The sequence below is a fragment of the Pagrus pagrus genome, assembly GCF_965226575.1.
Source record: "Pagrus pagrus genome assembly, chromosome: 7".
Classification (NCBI taxonomy): domain Eukaryota; kingdom Metazoa; phylum Chordata; class Actinopteri; order Spariformes; family Sparidae; genus Pagrus; species Pagrus pagrus.
The window spans coordinates 315,751-332,132 of NC_140191.1; the positions used below are offsets into that span (position 1 = coordinate 315,751).

General features: G+C 45.8%; 2 protein-coding genes across 3 annotated transcripts in view; both read right to left on the reverse strand.

The window, feature by feature from the left end:
- Positions 1-378: 378 nt before the first annotated feature.
- LOC311260234 (acidic leucine-rich nuclear phosphoprotein 32 family member E-like) lies at positions 379-5,561 on the reverse strand. Of its 2 annotated transcripts, none has more exons than XM_084357822.1 (7): positions 5,324-5,561; positions 3,710-3,859; positions 3,491-3,613; positions 2,429-2,585; positions 1,966-2,090; positions 1,811-1,883; positions 379-1,420 (listed from the first exon to the last, which is right to left on the reverse strand). In XM_084357822.1, exons 1-7 carry the CDS (start codon positions 5,375-5,377, stop codon positions 1,341-1,343), a joined length of 762 nt encoding a protein of 253 aa, XP_084213948.1. In that variant the 5' UTR covers positions 5,378-5,561; the 3' UTR covers positions 379-1,340. The 2 variants fall into 2 exon arrangements, with proteins under 2 accessions (XP_084213948.1, XP_084213947.1); XM_084357821.1 differs by having other exon boundaries at positions 2,429-2,588; positions 5,324-5,559.
- A 1,611-nt stretch (positions 5,562-7,172) lies between these two features.
- Positions 7,173-16,382, reverse strand: part of LOC311260226 (mothers against decapentaplegic homolog 4-like) — a 32,939-nt gene continuing 23,729 nt past the window's right edge. Inside the window, exons 9-12 of the mRNA XM_084357799.1 lie at positions 9,757-9,940; positions 9,490-9,658; positions 9,067-9,205; positions 7,173-8,787 (exon numbers count right to left, since the gene is read on the reverse strand). Coding sequence (XP_084213925.1) covers positions 8,582-8,787; positions 9,067-9,205; positions 9,490-9,658; positions 9,757-9,940 — 698 coding nt within the window. The 3' untranslated portion in view covers positions 7,173-8,581. The remainder of the gene's footprint in view (positions 8,788-9,066; positions 9,206-9,489; positions 9,659-9,756; positions 9,941-16,382) is intronic.

Genomic DNA, 16,382 nt, shown 5'->3' on the forward strand with positions numbered 1-16,382 from the left:
TTTGTGTTGATGTGCAGCGCCACCGTGTGGTCGCAACAGGACACACACAAACAGCTGTGTGGGTCCAGTTCTTCAGCAGTCAGACAACAAATGTTTTTAAAAATCAAACTGATTCATTTGTCACTTCATCAGAATCAGTTTGTTTTAATCTAATAAAATAAACGTGTCACATGAAGTCTCATTAACGACGAAGCACAGGACGCTCTGATCCGATCGTCTTAATTTAACTTTGGTTTTAGTTGATTTTTATATAATTGTGTATCTGATAAGTATCATTTTATCTTTGATCACCTCAGTGATAAACAAAGTAAACAAGTTAACAACCAAGTCAGGCCTGTTAGAGTGTGTGTGTGTGTGTGTGTGGACTCAGAGGACGTGTTTCATTGTGTAGTTTTTATTAAAAACATTCACACGATCACAAAACAGGAATAAAAAAATAAAATTAACTCAGAGGAAGAAAATCGCTCCGACTCCAGAAGGACGACAGGACGAGGACCTACAGAGACCACTTCACTTCTATTTACAGAGACCAGATCCACACGGACCAGGACCAGCAGGAGGAGCCGGACCGACTGCGACGGAGCCGCAGACACATGACAGGTGAGGGGGGCGGGGCTACACCTGACATCAGGGTTAATGCAGTAAAATCATTTTAAAATAAGCAAATCATCCAATCAGAGCTACACACTCTGTTACCGGGCAGGAAATTAAATCAACGGTTCTGTGAGGTCACCATGCTGAATGGAGGGGAGGCTCATGGGTAATGTAGTCTTCAGAGAGAACTACAGTCTGATCAGACTGAAGCTCATTAAAGATCTCAGGCCATACTGCAGTAAGTCTACACAGTACTGCAGTAAAGATACAGTACTGCAGTAAGTGTACAGTACTGCAGTAAGTGTACACAGTACTGCCGTAAAGATACAGTACTGCAGTAAACGTACAGTACTGCAGTAAACGTACACAGTACTGCAGTAAACATACAGTACTGCAGTAAACGTACAGTACTGCAGTAAACGTACACAGTACTGCAGTAAACGTACACAGTACTGCAGTAAACATACTCGGAGTTACTTGTTTGTAAATAAAGTTTTCAGACTGTTTACGTGTCTGTCGCCCCCCAGTGGTCCAGTCAGAACACTTCCTGTTGATCAGTGAGTATTGATCTGTTGTGTTTCAGGTAAACGATGACATCATCAGTCACATGACGCCGTGTTGTGGTGAACTGATCCTGGACCTGCTGTCAGCGGCTCTGAGGTGGCGTCTGTCCGGCCGGCCGGCAGGGTCAGAGGTCACCGGAGGAGGAGAGGTGGGGGTGGGGGTGTTACAGTGTGAGAAGGTGATTATTCATCATCATCATCGTCACCTTCGTCCTCTGCATCCCTCTTCCTCTTCTCCCCCTGAACAGCTGCAGCATCCACATCTGGGAGACAGGAAGGTTTTTCAAATTAAATAAACAAAAGAGAATCAAGACAATCTGAGACTTTCACAATAAAGTTTGGGAAGAAAAGGAAACATTTAAAGTTGTATTCATTATTATATAGACTTCATAATGTATAATATAATATAATGTATATATTTATAATATAAACCATATACTGCACTGAGTCTGCTCACTTCTCATCAAACTGCAGCTGTTCAACTGAGAATCTTAATAACTTCTTTACCAAGTTATAGATTTCAGTAAACAATGACATCATGTAAACATTTAAAACTCACATCAGTCAAACACTTCAAAATAAAGCTCCTCAGCTCCTTTCTACTGAATCAGCTGATTCTGTTATTTCCAATGTTGAAAACCAACTGAACAAACCTCCATCTTCCTCCTCCTCCTCCTCCTCATCATCCTCCTCTTCTTCGACATAGTCTCCGTCATCCTCTTCGTCCTGAGAGACAAACCCATCAGTGAGACAAACTGTCCACAGCTGATCTCTGAGAGTGAGACCTCATCTCTACCTGCAGACTCACCTGGATTCCCTCCTTCATCAGGTATGACAGGCCAACCTCGTCCTCATCCCCCTCAGAACCTTCTTCATCATCATCCTCATCGTCGTCGTCGTCGTCTCCAGGAGGGCCAGCTACATCGTCATCGTCTGGAACAAAAAGTCATTGAAGCGCTCACACATCTCACCATGTTTTAAATATTTATCATATCTTTGAGGTGAATTCATTAACGGAGCGACACGATAACAGCTGATCGTCTGCGGACGAGCCGCAGCTCGTCAAACTGTTGTCTGTACTGAAAACAACTTCCTGTTTCCTGATATTACAGACGGCGGTCAGATCATCTGTCTGCCTGATTATTAACATCAGAACTTCATTATGTGGAGACGATTAATGAAGCCCGTTGATCCGACACTGTCGGTACACTTCGGTTTAAAGACTCTTAGTAGAAGTCGCGTCAGTATCGAGCGGCTGGCCCGAGTCTCACCGTTGTCGGCCTCTGAGTCGGGCACCTCGTTGTCCTCCTGGTCATACCCGTCCAGGTACGTGAGCTGAGGCAGCAGCTCGAAGACGCTCTCTCTGTAGTCCTCCAGCGTGGACACTTCACAGCTGTACAGGTCCAGACTCTTCAGGTTCTTCAGGTTCTGCTGCAGAACAGACGGGCAGACAGAGTCAGAGAACATGTCGTCACCACACCGAGGTCAACAACTGGTTCTAAACCGGATTGTAATTATAGATTATAGAGGTGTCAGATTTTAATTGTAATCCCTTTTTTTCCACTCACATTACTCACACACACACACACAGTGTATAGAGGAGATGAGTGAAGGGGCTGCCACATGCACGGCGCCCAATGAGTAGTGTAAGGGGGTGAGTGCCTTGCTCAAGGGCACCTCTGCAATGCCCAGGATGTGAACTAGCATACTCCTACTAGTCCACTTCATACTTATTTTTTTGGTCAGAGTGGGACTTGAACCGGCCACCTTCAAGTCCCCAAGCCAAGTCCCTACGGACCGAGCTATTGAGATGTGTCTCAGCTGCTCCTGACTGGAACACGATAAGCAGCAGCTACAGTCCATCAGAACCACCAGAGTCCATCAGAACCACTGCCAAATCTGTTTATTTCTCACACGGCCAGCTGAACTTTTCTTCTTCTACGGTGTGACATCAAAACCATAAAAACAATAAACCCGGAGAGAAGATGGCAGCAGTGTGGGGGGAAACCTCCACAGCACCTCCTGAAAGTGTTTCACAATAAAAGCCTTGGTACAACATGAAGGGCTTCTGTCCATTGAAATGTTGGTGAGCTTTTAATTTGAAATGATACAGGACGTGTTGCGTCTGTACGTTTCTCTCTTGTGTCCCAGTGGGTCATAACGAGGGGCTTTTATTGTGAAGGGTGTAGGAAATGAAGTGTTTATGACTGAATTAGCAGCGCTGTTAGCTGCTCTTCTTCAGTAACGCTGCAGGAGTGTTCACAGCTGGCTGCTCCTCTCACCTGTCCAGTGGTACCTGTGGACTCGGAGCTGCAGTGGAGATGTGAACTCACCAGAACCTCGACGGCGTTCAGCTCTTTGATCTTGTTCCCGCTCAGGTTCAGGTACGTCAGGTTGGGACATTTCTCTGCCACTGTGTCCAAACCTCCTGAAATGGTGTTATCGCTCACCTCCAGCTGACACACAGGGACACATGTTGGTGCATCAACAACCACATCAGGCAGTACATAAAAACAGCAATGCATTGTGGGAACAGGAAATGCAGGACTGACCTTGCGTAGTTTGGGCAGTGGGGGCAGTTTGGAGAGCGACGTGAGGCCGACGCTCACCATGCTGAGGATCTCCAGCTCCGTGTACTCATCCGTCAGACCTTCAACCTCCCCGTCACTGGAGCGACAGTTATCCACCACCAGCTCCACCACCTGACCACAAGACACCATGTGACTGTGACATCATCCAGCACCAACACTCAGTCAGCTGTCACACACATCGTCAGTATGTTTCTGTCTGAACTGGACATCAACACAACAGCTGCCTCAAACATCCTGCTTCTGTCTCAGAAACATGAAGATCTGATGTGTTGACCCGTGACAGGAGGTCCACACAGAACCCACATCAGACCTGTCAAACACAGGCAAGAACAACAGGTGGACTCCAAACTCAGTGTCAGACAAAGACCAGGTCCAGTTCAAACCAGCCCAATAAAACCAGAGCTGAGAGTTTAAAACTGGTTCTGTTCATTAAAACTTCACACACACAGAACACGGACCGGACCGGAAGTACACTCCCTCTGTGGAGAGACTCATCTCACACACACACACACACACACACACACACAGAATAACTCACAGAACTATATTATGTAGTTTTTGTACCGACTGATGATGAGAACAACATCGTGACGTGGTTTTAAGGAGGTTCGGTTTCAATAATGGAGGGAAACATCGCGCAAGGTTCGGATCAGAAGAATCAACCAAAACGTGAATCTCATGTCAGGATGTCTCATAGTTACCGTTAATAGTTGCTGTTAATAGTTACCGTTACATTTCTTATGTTTCGGGTGAAACGCATCGTTACTCTGAGTCAGTAACGCGTCGGACTGTTGAGACGTTGCCGCCGTAAAATCCACCAGCTGCACACAGCAGAGTGTGCGGGAAGAGCGGGGCGAGTCACGCATTAAACTTTAGTCTGCTCATCATAACGGACTGCTGCTGGAGTTAATGTGGGCCGAAGTGACCAGCAGGACCCGGACAAGTGTTTAACACGTTGAACCGCGCTGGGGCAGAAAGCACGTCCGTTTACAACCAAGTGCACTGAGAATGTGTGGATTTAAGAATGGAGTCTGGTGTGACGCGCCATCAGATTACAAGCATCGTGGTTAACCAACTATTTAACTGAAGGTTAAAATGGAAGCTCGGCCGCTCCGTGACCCGGCGGACTTTAACCGACGGAACCGAAACCTGACCAACACGCGGGGCTGTGCGTCTGTCCCTCTGTCCTGCCGAGCAGCAGCGCCGTCCCTGAGACAACTAGACCGCCGGTCCAGTCCGAGGGCTGGGCGCTCGCCAGGTTAGCCTGTTAGCATGAATGCTAGCTGCGCGATGCTCCGGGGAGTCCCCGCGAGCGGAGAGGAACTCAGGGCTCGAGAAAGAGGCTGCACGCGGCGGGCTCCTCCAGCAGCGGCCGGGAGCCTCCATGTTGGAACTGCGCTGAACTAGTTTTCTGGGTCAAAATGTCGGAAGAGACACGGACCGAGCGGAGGAAACGGACCTAGCGGAGGAAACTCGACGTCCGCTCGCGCTGAATGTTTTCATCATCGTCATTTTATCGTTCACCCGAATCTCCAGGACATTAATCCATTAAAGTCCGCCTGGGTCGGTACACACCTCGGCCGGGTCTCTGCTCCTCAGCTCCAGACTGATCCTCTTCTTCATGTCCATGTCGGAGCCGAGCTGAGGCTCAAAACAAAGTGAACAAAGAAACTGAAAAGAAAAAGCGGGTTCAGTTCGGCTCAGTGAAGCTCAGTTCGGCTCAGTGAAGCGCTCTCGCGGGCTTCCTCCTCCGGCTGCGACCAGGCGACCACTACACCTCCATGTTCGCTCGTGCCCGACCTCCACTGGGAGACCACGCCCATCCTATATGAATATTCATGTATTTATAGATCCTGCTCTCCTATTGGTCTGAAGGTGATACACTCACTCAGCTCCGCCCCCAATGTCTTATTATGCAGGACTCTTCTCTATGATTGGTGTAAATCTCAAAGGCTTGACTTCACAGTGACCAATGACAGGGCTGACACGAAACATTTAAACTTTACACCCGCCCACTCTTTGTCCTCGATGGCGCCATATTTCACTGATTGTTCGTTTCCCACCGAAACAACAAAGACAGCAACAAGTATTAAAGGAGCGCAGAGAGATGTTAATGAGGAGGGGAAGGTTTTCATTGGCTCAAACTAAACAAACAAACAAACAAACAAACTTTGTTTTCATGACTGAAGAAAGTAAAACAAAGAGTCAGAGTCAACCTTCTTGTCAGTTCTGCTGTAGGTAGAGGACGCACGCACACACACACACACACACACACACACGCACACACACACACACACACAGAGAGCCGCGGAGTGAAACACAAGATAAATAAAAATATAAAGTGTAAAGAAAACAAGACACAGGCAACAACTTAAATACATATACACAACAAACTGACGTTAAAGGACAACACAATGGTTATATGTGGCGGACCCTGCCACCTCTCTAGCTTCAGACAGTGTTCTGGGACCTTGTTCTCCTCTGAGAACAGCCTGTTTATTCACTGATGGAGACAGTTTGTATTATTACCTCATTAATATTGTAAATATTTCTCGTTAACACGACACAGTGACACTTTAAATGTCTGCATATTATCTTGTACTCTGAAATAATCTCACATTATTACTGCACTCAGGTTTTTCATACAAATCAATAATGAATATAATAATAATGACTTTATTTATAGGACACCTTTCAAAAACAGTTCTAACAAACTTCACAGTAAAACAAGGAATGAAGTCAATAAATCACAATCTATCAGTTATTGTCTGATGATGATTTGTCTGTTTATGAATGCAGATGAATAAATAATTATAAAACAGCTGATTAATATGTAAATAGTCAGCTGACAGCTGTTGGGTTCAGCTGACTTGCTCCGACTCTTTTGCTCTCCATAGGGACTGTTCACCTGCATGCAACCAAAGCCTGCTCATATATGACTGGTCAGTACTGCTCAGACTATAGAGACCAGAACCAGACCAACACCTCATCTCTGCCTGCCGACTTCTGCATTCATATGCACATATCTGCTTATAAGGATTCATAAAATCCAAAACGTGTAAGAGAGAAAAACAAAAGCGTTATAACAAATTCCCTTAAAGGTGCAATATGTAGGAATAATATCTGAAAGACACTTATGTTCTGTGTCGGAGAGGTTTCGACTGAAGTGGTCAATTCTTACAAACTGCGGCTTTAAATCAACCTGAACAATAACGAACGTCTAAGATGCTAAAAGCAGCTAACGTTAGCTGACCTGATATCAGCTGTGTGTTGGTGCTTCGTCAGAATCTGACGACCTCAGAATGAGTCTGAACAACCAGCTGTCCTCCACACACACACACACACACACACTGACACACACACAGACACACACACACACTGACACACACACAGAGGAAAATAAAGAGACGGACGAGGATTTTTAGTCAGAAAGATTTTATTTGGAATAAACAGCAGATGTCGCAGTTACAGACCCTTTCAGTATAAAAGTCTTTAAAAATATAAAATGTGATAAAAAAGCAGAGAGAGAAAAAACTGGTGACAGAATAAATCATCTGAATCAGAGTAAACAGGATATGATGTCATCAGTAAGAGGAAATGAATCTTTGGCAGGTAATTGTTTAAAATAAATCATTAACAGACTGGTTAAAGGAACAGCCTGACACCAGTAGAACAGGCACATGACATCACTTCTTTGGCGGGTAAAGTTTCCCATCATGTGATGAACATAAACATGGAGGCGAACTGAACTGGGCCCACAGACACCGACAGAACCACAGACACCAACAGGACTTCATGTGTTTATTCACCAAAACACAGAATTAACACGAGGCAGCGTGAAGGAGAAACCTGCCGGACTGTGTGCCATAAACGTCTCAATGTTTACATTTGTTCTGTTGGTTGGACGTTTTTCTGCCGATATTACAGATGACAGGAAGTAACAGTCTACATGTCGCCTCCAGTGACAGCTAAAATACTGACCAACCAATCAGAAGAGAGGAGCTGATCAACAGGTTTGATCAGCGTCTCTGAAGCTTTATGGACATTTTGTCAGCCCTGGGTTTTACCTGTCAGGCTGAGGGTGCAGCTTTACAGGAAGGGAGGAATTTACCACATTTTTCTTTTCTTCCCAAGTTTAGAAAGCGAGGACATCTTTAGAAAGTCAAAAATATATTTGAACTTCACAACAACCAAAGATAATACAGGTCAGGACACAGGTCTTTTTGGTAAAGTTTGTCTCATATGTTTAGTAAAGACTAAAGTTAACACGAAGAAGAGGGGAAGAGAAAATACAACCTGATATAAATAAACACAGCATGACATGTGAAGGAACTTACAGACATTTACAAACTGAACCGGACCTGAAGCTGCAGCCGTCTGTGACCTGCGTCTGCTTGTGCTGCATGAGATCACACAGCTGCAGCCTGAACGTGTCCAAAATGAATAAAACAGAAATATTCATGTGAATGAATTAATGATGAAGATCGTTAAAAACGTGGAGCGCTGACATCAGACAAGGCAAGAGGAGACAGTTACAGGACAGGAAATACTTGTCTTTGTTCTGATCACCTGACCCTTAAATGTGGCCTCTCCTCTGACTGACAGGAGGGCGCTGATTGTCTGAAGCCTTTGGACCAATGAGCTGAGGGCTGTTTGTTTTCACCTGTGTGGGCGGAGCTTATGAGTCCTGACAGTCAGGTGGGAGGTTCAGGTAACAGCTTCTGTAGATGAATCCTCTGCTGTGATTGGCTGTCCTGTAAGCTAAACTCCACCCACCTACAGCCCACAGAGTAAACACACACACACACACACACACACAGTTGCTGCAGTGTGTCAGACTGTGTGTTCTCGTGGCGGCAGTGTGTGCAGCACCTGGTCGAGCAGCTGTAGCGCTCTGTGCAGGTGAACCTCCAGCCAGCAGGGGGTGTCCTTGATGCTCTGACGGGGGTAATCACACCCCCAACCTTTAACAAAGCTCAAACGCACGATACACAACCTGCGCAGGTCGTCCACGCCCAGACCTGCTGCTGAACACACACCTGGAGGAAGACAGGAAGTCACACTTCACTCAACTGACTGATGACATCACACAGGTAAACTCGTCTGAAACAAAGTGACCGCTGAACGAGAGCAGGTGATGTTTTCAGTGAGCAGCAGTCTGTCCTGTAGGTCTGTTGCCACCGGGGGGGGCTGCTGCACAACCTACACACCCCACAGACAACTGGAACTCAGTCATACTAATGAGCTTTATTCAGACAGACAGACAGGTATCCAGAGAGACAGACAGGTACTCGGAGAGACAGACAGCTGCTACTCACTGACTGCGGGGGCGATTCCCCCCACGCTGTTCGGCCCTGGAATTGCACCGACGACCGCTGCTGCCTGAGTCACCACAGCTGCCTGAGCTGCTGCCGCCTGCTGCTGCATCTGTCTGTGACACTGCCTCAGGTCAAACACCTGGAGACACACAGGTGAGACACAGACAGGTGAGACACACAGGTGAGACAGATAGGTGAGACACAGACAGGTGAGACACACAGGTGTGACACAGACAGGTGAGACACACAGGTGAGACACACAGGTGAGACACAGACAGGTGAGACACACATCCATGGGTACTCTGCAGACAGGAGCTGCTAACAGCTTGTTTCCACACAGACCTCTGTCAGGATCTGTTACAGGGACAACACGTCTGCTGCGTCTTCAGTCAGAGACAGACAGCAGATTGTGTATTGACTCACCTTGATGTGCGCTCCAGGGTAGATCTTGTGGACTCCATCTCCAGGTGCTCGACCCGCCTCGCGGTCCAGGTAGAAACTCTGGACGAACACTGAGTGGTCGCTAAGGCAACGCATCCAAACGTCCCCCTCCCCCCGACACTCCAGCTGAACCCCCCGGCCAATGTGAAGCCTGCAGGAATAGAACACGCAGAAGAAGAACGAAGGATGAGTCAGAAGACAAGGGACGGAGACAGGACCACCAGTACTGTTACCGGTAAGACTGGTCACCTGGCGCGGTGGCTGGCGGCTGTGCGGTGGACATTACTCAGCTGTCCCAAACAGAAACGGTCTCCTCCTGAAGGGTCCACATAACCGTCCACCGTCACCAGAGGACAGCTGGACTGGACCTTAAACATCTCCCCGACCTGGACGTCCAACTCAAAGTATGAGATGGAACACCAGAACTCTGGACCTGAGAGACAGACAGGGACAGATTGAGAGACAGACAGACAGACATAATTGATTAGGGCGCTGCTCTGTGGCGACCGCAGTGAGTGTGACATAGCGTGATCGATGCGTCTTTGTTTTGTTTCGTGTTAAGTGTACATCTTCACTGTTCTTGTTTTTACAATCGTTGTACTTTGATACTAACACTAGCCAACCATGGCTCCATCGGCATGGATTATTGTACTTGTTTTGCTGGCCTTGAGCGCATTTTTTTCCTATGGACTAAACCTCGGCAACGCTGCGGGCAGCGTCACCACGCGCATTCAGTACACAAGAGACTTTCTCATACAGTGCAATCCTAAGCCACTGAATTTAACCTCACTGCCAAGTCGCCATCAAACGACCCGCTCTCACCATACACAACGCAAACGTGGAAAAAAGGGGGGGATTCGACAGAGGCTAAAAAAAAAAAAACACGACTACCCTTGCCCACCTGTCTGCTAATCAATGCTCAGTCTCTGAGAAGGAAGACATATGAACTCACGGCAAACGTAAGGTACCTACATGAATACCGGGGCGCTTGTGTGTTGGCGATTACAGAGACGTGGCTGGACAGCAACACCCCGTCCAGCGAGGTGGAGCCGGACGGCTTCACTGCCCACAGAATGGACCACGATCCAGGGATCACTGGCAAGTCGCGTGGCGGAGGAGTGAGCCTTCTCATTCGAGACAACTGGTGCCGGAGTGAGTCAGTTGTTGTGCGGGAGCGGCTTTGCACTCCCAACATTTCACCTCTCACAAAAACTTGAATCTCTATCCCCTGATGCTCCCAAATTTTTCTTGGGTGATTTCAATAACTGCTCACTGAGGAAAACTCTGCGCACTTACTACCAATACGTGAGTTGCCACACTAGACAAAATAAGACTCTGGACTTGTGTTATGGCAACATTAAAGGTGCATACTCTGCTTCTTCCCTGCCTCCTCTGGGGGCAACGGATCATAATGTGGTGCATCTCCGGCCTGTATACCAACGGCTTCTGGAGAGGGAAAAGCCCCAGATAAGGACTGTTAAGATCTGGAATGAAGACAGCATTATGGCACTCCAAGGGTGCCTTGACTGTACCGTATGGGAGGTTTTTAAATGTCTGGACTTACATGAACAGGTGGAGGCGATATCAGATTATATCATGTTTTGTGTGGACTCAGTATTGCCTACCAAGACGGTTAAAATATATCCCAACAATAAACCCTGAGTATCTAAAAAGTTAAAATGCCTTTTAAATATAAAGAAACTGGAAAGCCAGACTAGAAAGATAGACAAGAATATATACAAGCAGAAGGTAGAGCAAAACAAGGCCCTGGGTAACTCTAGACAAGCATGGCAGTCAATCAAGGCCATGACCAATGCCCCTTATAAAGAGAAGGGGAAAAACAACATAGCTCTTAAGGGCGGGGGTGGCCAGGATATTGCAAATAACCTAAATGCTTTCTTTTCTCGTTTTGAAAATGGGGGTGGGGACTTCTGGCGTCGCCATGTTCGTGTAGGACGCAAAGTTTGAGCGGGAGGACATTTTGCAGATGAGGATGGATGTAAAGGAATTTAAAGGCCAAACCAAGGAATCATTCACAAGACTTGAATCAGTTGGAGGCTTCAGTGCACAGGATTGAGCGGGCGCACAGAGTGCCTTTGCCGAAACCGAAAGACAATGACCCCCCTCGCTCCATCGTGATTAGGTTCGTGGACTATGCGGTGAAGGAACAGATGCAACGAGCCTGGAAACAGCGCACAGGTGAAAGGCAGATCTACTTCGATAATGACTACTCGCCTGAGCTGCAGAGGAAACACGCTCAGGTCAGATACGTTGTTTAACAGCTGAAGGACAAAAATATTAAAGCGAAGTGCATGTACGCGGCTCGGCTGAGGATGACGGTGGACTCCAAAGAAAAAACTTTTCAAACGGTGATGGACGCAGCGCTGGTACTGACGGACCTAAAGATCCAGGTCCGAGTTGATGAGCGGGATAAAGTGGAGCGGGAGCTGGCCAGGCACAGGTGGGAGAGACGGGACGACAGACGAGGTGGACGGAAAGTCGGCATGTTTACGGAGGAAGACTGCAGGTGAAATGTCTGGGCATGTGATGCGGGAAGTAAGGTTTCTTTTTCTATTATTTTAAACAGCTTTGAACAGCTGTGAATAATCTTCTGCTTGATGGACTTAAGTTTAATGCTCTCCTTACCCTCCCATTACAGTGGTGTTGTTGGGGTATATTTTTGAAGACTTGTTTTAAGTTTATATTACTATTTTTTATATACATATATACTTGTTTTTCTCTATATTCTGCCGAGCTAGAATGTAACAATAGCATATTATCTTGTCGTTCTGGGTAGTGGCATCAGCCGCAATTGACTCAATATGAGTGATTTACACTCAGCCGTCATAAGGCCGCAGCAGTTTACCTGACGGAGCGGGACTGCTGCACAATGTGACATTATCCCGGAGGGTTTCCGCCACCCTCCGCCCAGTTCCACACAGGGACTGGTCACGCTTGGAGATAGGCCAGGTGACGACTTGGAAGCCAGGTTGATGTGTGTGTTTTCTGATGTTCTTTGTTTGAAATTGTACATAGTTTCTGTTTTTTTGTGTGGTACTTCCTTGACAACTGATAAGACTTTTACAAACGGTGACAGTGCATCTGTGATTTACAAACTGAATGCAAGGCATTATGAGGATTAAAAGTGGTGTTATATGGATGGGTTGACTGTGGTTAGCTACAACATAAAGGGTCTGGGAAGTCCGATTAAAAGAAAGAAAATACTCAATCAACTTAAAGCTCTACACTGCTCTATTGCAATGTTACAAGAGACACACCTGTCTGAGGCAGAACACCTGAAATTAAAGAGGGATTGGGTGGAACAAATATACAGCGCATCTCATAAAGGAGGGAGAAAACGAGGGGTTGCTATTCTATTCGGAAGGAATGTCTTTTTTAACAACGAAAAGGTATTTGAAGACAAGGATGGCAGATATATCATGGTCATAGGTACGATTGGGGACAATAGGTTTACATTCTTGAACCTGTATGCACCAAATGAGGATTGTCCAATTTTTTTTAAGAAAATAGCATCCAAATTGGCGGACGAAGGGGAGGGAATCATAGTGGTTGGGGGAGACTATAATTGTGTACTAAATCAGAGTATGGACCGACTACCTGCTAAGAAGGGACCTATGTTTCTTGTTTCAAAGGCTGATGCACATAGAGTGACAGAGTGCAAGATAGAACTTACAACCCTGTCGGATCATGGCCCTATTAAGATGAAAATAAATTTAGGTCAGGAAAAACCATTGAGATATTGGAGACTTTATGTCTCAATATTGAATGACCCCCTAACTCAACAGGAACTGCGTGACAGGTTAAAAAAATATATGGTTGTAAATGACCGAGGAGATGTTACTCCGTCTATTTTATGGGACGGTGCCAAAGCTGTTATGAGGGGACATATCATTGAAATTACATCGAGGATTAAAAAACAAAGAGAAGCCAGGAGACTTGCACTGGAGACTAAAATAATGAGGTTAGAAAGAGAACACAAAATATCGAGAAGGGGGAATATACTGGACTCACATATAAATATATAAATATACTGGATATTCACATATAAAGCAGCGGGAATGCTCAGATTTGTGACGGAAGGCTCAATCGAACCGTGTCGTACCTAAAATTAAATATTATAAAGTTTTTGTTGATGAGCTGGCCCCAATTTTATGTTGTGTATAAAACTATGCTCTGGACAAAAGGGACCCTCCAAAAACCTGGTCAGGGGCAGTTATTTCGGTTATACATAAAGACGGAAAGGACCCCACTCAATGTATGAGATATCGTCCGATAAGTTTGCTTTGTCAAGATTTAAAAATCTTGACTTCTATTTTGGCTAATAGCATACAGAAATACATCCGAAAATTAGTGAACTCGGACCAAACAGGGTTCATTACCGGACGGCAGGGCACTAACAATGTTCGACGAGCCTTAAATATACAATCCATTGCTTCTGTTAGAATGACTCCATCAATGCTTCTCAGCCTGGATGCCGAAAAAGCATTTGACAGGATAGACTGGACATTTTTGGAGCAAACGCTGACTCATATGGGCTTTAACGAAACTTTTTTGAGTTGGATTGGAGTGTTTTATATGAACCCACGGTCTAGAGTCAGAGTTAATGGGCAATGTCCTGATTTCTTTGATGTAGGACGGGGGACGAGGCAGGGGGACGCACTTTCGCCAGCCCTGTTCGCTCTCAGCAATGAGCCCCTTGCGGAATTGATTAAAAGCAACCCCCTTATACAAGGGATAAGAGATGAGGGTGGACACCAACATAAAATAGCTCTATACGCTGACGACATATTATTTATTGAAAACCCTGTCCACTCAATCCCAGCTCTTCTGCAAAATCTTAATGAATACGGTCTAGTATCTGGTTATAAAGTTAATCAGAGTAAATCAGAGGCGATGATGTTGTCTGGGGCATGGCCTAACGAGCTTGACGATATAGTGTCCTTTCGTAGATCTAAACAGGGTTTCAGGTTTTAGGGATCACACTCACTCCCCAAGTAACACAACTATATACAGGGAATTATAAAAAAATATTTGAGGCATTTAAGGATGAGCTGGCGAGATGGGATGTTCTGCTGCTATCTCTTTTGGGCAGGGTAGAGGCTGTTAAGATGAATCTGCTTCCCAGACTCTTGTTCTTGTTTCAATCTCTCCCAGTCGGGATCCCGACATCGGCTTTCAATATGCTGGACAAGCTTATATCTAGGTTCATATTTATGGCAAAATAAGAGACCAAGAGTGCGGCTTAAACACTCACTCTTGAGAAGAACAGGGGTGGACTCAGCCTCCCCAATATAAAATACTATTTTTGGGCAGACATCTGTGGCAAAGTGTTAAAATACTGTGCTGAACAACTGGCCCCAGTTTTCACAGAGATGTTTCAGTCCTCTCTGGATCAGTGCACTGTTCCACTTCTATGGAAGAGATCCACTATTATTCCCATCCCCAAGATTTCTTCACCAACTGAGCACAACCACTACCGCCCTATAGCATTGACTTCATTGGTAATGAAAAGCTTTGAAAGGATATTGAAGAAACATATTTTACTCAGGACCCATCATCTATTAGACCCGCTGCAATTTGCATATCAGTCCAGCAGGGGGGTTGACGATGCTATTTTAACTTTGCTACATCTCGTCTACACACATCTGGAGGCACCAAAATCACATGTCAATTTAATATTCTTTGACTTCTCGTCTGCGTTTAATACTATTCACCCTAAACTCCTGGCCCAGAGGCTGCATGACGAGTTTGAGCTGGATGGAGGCCTGATTCGCTGGCTCCTCGACTTCCTAAGCCAGAGAGTTCAACAGGTGGAGGTGGGTGCTTCTTTCTCTGACCAACTCATTACTAACATTGGTTCCCCCCAAGGGTGTGTGCTATCTCCCCTACTTTTTATTTTATACACCAACCGCTGCTCTAGTGCTCACCCTGGTAGGCATTTAATTAAGTCTGCTGACAATACAGCGCTTGTCAGTCTCCTCCAGGGTGATGAGCAGGACCATGGCCCAGTCCTGCATGAGTTCCTGGACTGGTGTGAAAAATCTCATCTCCTGCTGAACACCTCAAAGACTAAGGAGATGACCATTGACTTTAGGAGAGACAAAAAATCTCATCCAACAATTATTCAGGGGCAGGCTATACATTCTGTCTATGAGTACAAATACTTGGGGGTGGTTTTAGACAATAAATTAAAGTGGGAGCAGTATACAGAACATATTGAAAAGAAAGGACAGCAAAGGCTTTACTTTTTGAAAAAGCTGGTTTCGTTTGATGTGGATTGTAAAATGGCCAAGATGTTCTACACCGCTTATGTGGAGAGCAGCTTGACCTTCTGCATAATCTGCTGGTTTGGCGGCGCAGCAGAAGCACAGAAGAGCAGACTTAGTTAACAGAGAGAGGGCATTGAGTACAGCAGACAAAATCTTAGACAACACGAGACATCCACTTTTCACCACCTTTGAACTGCTACCCTCGGGGCAGGTTTCGATACCCAGCCCTCTCCAAAATAGAACAAAACGGTCTTTTATCCCGCAATCTATCAACTTTTTAAACCAACATCTTATAAGAAGGTTTTAATTTCCCTGCACAGCGGGTCTGTGCAGGAAACACAACTGAGCGAACATCTGAGCGTATTTATTTATTCTAACAGCAGGTGCAATATTGGCCACTATATGCACTCTGCAACCCAAATGTGTTGATGTCTCGTCATGTCATGTCTATTGTGTGTTGATGTCTTGTCTATAGTCTGATGTCCCTTAGTGTTTCTGTACTCTGGATGGCTATGGTTGTCCCTTGATGCCATGGCTGCTCTTCACCTGCCATGGTTGTCTTTGATGTTTTGATGTTTTGAATGT

Excerpts from the sequence above, each read along its gene's own strand:
- LOC311260234 (XM_084357821.1), bottom strand. The coding sequence starts at position 5,377 with ATGGACATGAAGAAGAGGATCAGTCTGGAGCTGAGGAGCAGAGACCCG. Across the intron at positions 3,860-5,323 it reads GGAGCAGAGACCCGGCCGAG|GTGGTGGAGCTGGTGGTGGA; the intron begins GTGTGTACCGAC and ends TCTTGTGGTCAG. Across the intron at positions 2,589-3,490 it reads TGAACGCCGTCGAGGTTCTG|CAGAACCTGAAGAACCTGAA; the intron begins GTGAGTTCACAT and ends TCTGTTCTGCAG.